Source organism: Trachemys scripta, chromosome 12 (assembly GCF_013100865.1).
Source record: "Trachemys scripta elegans isolate TJP31775 chromosome 12, CAS_Tse_1.0, whole genome shotgun sequence".
NCBI lineage: Eukaryota > Metazoa > Chordata > Testudines > Emydidae > Trachemys > Trachemys scripta.
In genome coordinates, this window is record NC_048309.1 from 29,522,113 (window position 1) to 29,525,403 (window position 3,291).

A 3,291-nucleotide genomic window follows, 5' to 3' on the forward strand; every position below is an offset into this window, starting at 1 on the left:
CCCCCCCCCCCCCCCCCCCCCCCGGCCTCTTCAGTGAACTTGCTGTGTGGAGTGTGGTATTTCTGCTCAATTTTGGAGTATAGAACAGAACTGGCTGCTTGTTCAAGATAGAAACAGGGACAGGAATATTGCTGGGATTTTGTTATTGCTATTTCTGTTTCCCACTAGGGTGAAGAAGGAGCTAAGATGGTTGCAATGGCCATTGCTGATCCAGAACGATATGTGCTAAAGCCGCAGCGGGAAGGCGGAGGTATTCAGCTTCCTTGCTGTGTGATTTGTGAGCTACAGAGCCCAGCAGCCTGTCTGGAGGATCAGGCCTTTGCACTTCTCTAGGATATCTGTTTTGTATTTTCATTGCAGTGCTCATAAGATACCTGGAACAGGCAAGGTGCCTTATAACGCCATATTTGGTGTATGTAATACTTTGGCTTTCCTCTTACCAGCTGTGGCATTAGGACACAAAAGTGGCTTAAAGCCATCTTAGCCCCCCTCTGTGGGCTGAGAGTTGTGTTGCACCTCTTGGAGGCACAGCACAAAATCTCACCCAGCAAGTTTATTTTATCTTATGCCCTCTCCCTTCTATTCCTGCCCAGGTAGTACAAGCATCCAACATCCTATGTTGACTAGTCAGCTTTGGTTTTCCTTCTCTTTCCTGTCCCTTGAACGTAGAGAGATTTGTCTTTTTAACCTGTCTTTCAAACCTCCAGGCTGTTCTGCAGCCATGGGCCAGCCCCTGTGCGACCCCCTCATTGCTAGTGCTGCTGACTGCAGTTATTGGGGTGGGTGATCACTGAGGAATCCCAGGACCTAGACTAGTGAAAACTAGGCTCATAGAATTGAATCTAGAATTCCATGGAGAGCCAGTGCAGTCTCCAGGGGGTGGCGATTGCATCCATCCGTGTTGCTTAATGGGTGGGTGTTCACATTTGCACCATTTGGGGTTTCTTCAGGGCCACCTAATGCAACTGGATCTAATGGCTTCTGCTGTGGGGATTTGTTGAAATGTATAATTGTATGTTACCAGGGAACAATCTCTATGGGGAAGAGCTCAAGCAACTTCTGGAGAAGATTAAAGACAGCCCTGAGAGGGCCTCCTATATCCTAATGGATAGGATCAGACCTCAGACATCGATGAATTACTTGCTCAGGGCTCACAGTCCCCTGAAAATATCAGAATGTGTCTCTGAGTTGGGGGTCTTTGGTGTCTACGTCAGGTGAGAAGTTGGCTTTCTTTGCAATATTGCTGTGTCCCGGTCTCAGCCATCCCCTCAGCTTTGGTAAATTAAAACAGTTCTGAGCAGCAGGCATTACAATGAAGCAGCATAGGCCAGACAAGTGGGCGGAAGTGAGTTCATAACAGAAATGCAAGTCTTCCAACATCACCTCTGTCAGCAGCTTTCTGTGCGTGTCACACAGACACCAAACATTGGCACACTTGCACTCCCAGCTAGTGCCAGACCATACCAGTTTAAAATACAACTAGAATTCATGCCAGCAGACTGGAACATAAACTGCCTGAAGTGTAAAAAAAAAAAAAAAAAAAAAAAAAAATTAGAAACTTGATTTCCGAGGGTGTCATCTTCAGGATCTTAGGCCTTGCAGGAATTTCATACGCCTGGGGCCACAGAGAAAAAGATTCATATTGGCGGGTCTCTGTGTGCTGTATGGTGCTGAGTTGTGCAGCAGCCTCAAATACATTCCAGGCCAGAGGTTTTCATTGAAGGGACTATGTGGCTGAGCAATACTGCTTACAGTACAGTTTTCCCTGTACTATGTATTTTGATACTACGTCAGCTGATGCTTTGACTCTCCTTTTCTTTTTGTGTATTGATAAACCAACCCCTCCAGGGCCCCTAGAAATGTTGCCATGATTTCAAAATAGAAACCCATTATATTCAGCTTTAAAGACAAACATTCTCCCCAGCAGTACTTACAGCCAAACACTGCAGCATATGCTAGTGAGGAAGAACTAAAGTGCAATTGATGAGAAATTGACTAGCCTTTGTACAAGCCCAATGCAAACAATAGTCAACATACCTGGGGCAGGAGAAACCTTTTTTTTTTTTTTTTTTTTTTTTAATTGAAAAATGGAGCTAGTGCCATAGGAAACTTCTTAGTTTTAAAACTATTTTAACTTGACAATGTTTTTCTTTCCCCTCTCTCGCAGCCTGCTCTAATCTCAGGCAGGTAGGCAGGCCTGTTGCCTCTCATTTCCCTGCCATGCATTGAAGGCACAAAGTCTAATGAATTTCCTGAATTTAATTTGCCAATATAGCTCTTTCTTGGGCTGTGACTAGGAATAATGGATGTGACAGTGCTATTATTGCATTGTTCCCTAGGTAGATGTACTCCTCCTGAAACAGGCGCACGTCTAATCTTTTTGGGGCAGGGTCTATCTTTTTGTTTGTGCATTGCCTATCCCAGTGGAATCCTAGCCCAGGACTACAGCTCCTAGGCACTACAGTAATACAAATCTGTTGTCACCAGAAGAGAAGCCTTACTATTATGCCCAAAGTGTTTTACACATGTCCTATTGCCCAGGGCGGTAGCAGAGGGGGACCAGGCTAGAATTCTCCAGATCTAGGATCAGTAGACATGCCAGACATTGCATAAAGCTTTAAATTTTCCAGCTGCTCACTTTACCCTTTCATTGCAGGCAGGGGAAGGACATTGTGGTGAATAAGCACGTTGGTCACCTCTTGCGAACCAAGGCAGTTGAGCATGCAGATGGCGGGGTGGCAGCTGGGGTGGCTGTGCTGGATACTCCCTATGTGATATGAAGAGGATACCTCCCACATCTGTTGCCCTAACTGCTGCCAGAAGAGCTGTGATTTCCTTTAGGGTTTGATTACTTCAGTGTCTTGATTAGAGACATTTATCAGGACCACAGGGACATTCCCTCTCCATGCCCAGTGATCACGAGGAGGGCATGTGCAATCACACTTGTACCACATACTTTTATGCTACTCCCTCCCTCCCCCTTCTTATCTTTCCTTTTTTAATTCTTCCCTCAAAATCTTTGGGTTCTCATCTGATCTTTTTGCTTTATTGATAACTTCACACAAGCTAATCCACAGACCCGTCACCTCCTCTGCTCCAGGCAGCCAGATGTGAATGTAACACCGTGAATTGTCCTGAATGCAGCTGCTTTCTCAGGAATGAGGCTATCTTATTGTTCAGAACTCCTTGTAACTAGGAGTTGGGATTTCCATATTGTGACAGACCCAGACCAGTGGGGTACAGGAGTCTGGTAGAGGGCAAATATACTAGTCACTGGATGAGTAGTTTTCT

At 45.4% G+C, this 3,291-nt stretch overlaps 1 protein-coding gene across 1 annotated transcript in view; it reads left to right on the forward strand.

The window, feature by feature from the left end:
• The window catches only part of GSS (glutathione synthetase), an 18,911-nt gene extending 15,881 nt beyond the window's left edge, over nucleotides 1-3,030 (forward strand). The window contains exons 11-13 of the mRNA XM_034787839.1: nucleotides 169-250; nucleotides 1,025-1,214; nucleotides 2,657-3,030. Of these exons, the coding sequence (XP_034643730.1) occupies nucleotides 169-250; nucleotides 1,025-1,214; nucleotides 2,657-2,780 (396 nt within the window). The 3' untranslated portion in view covers nucleotides 2,781-3,030. The remainder of the gene's footprint in view (nucleotides 1-168; nucleotides 251-1,024; nucleotides 1,215-2,656) is intronic.
• Nucleotides 3,031-3,291: the final 261 nt, after the last annotated feature.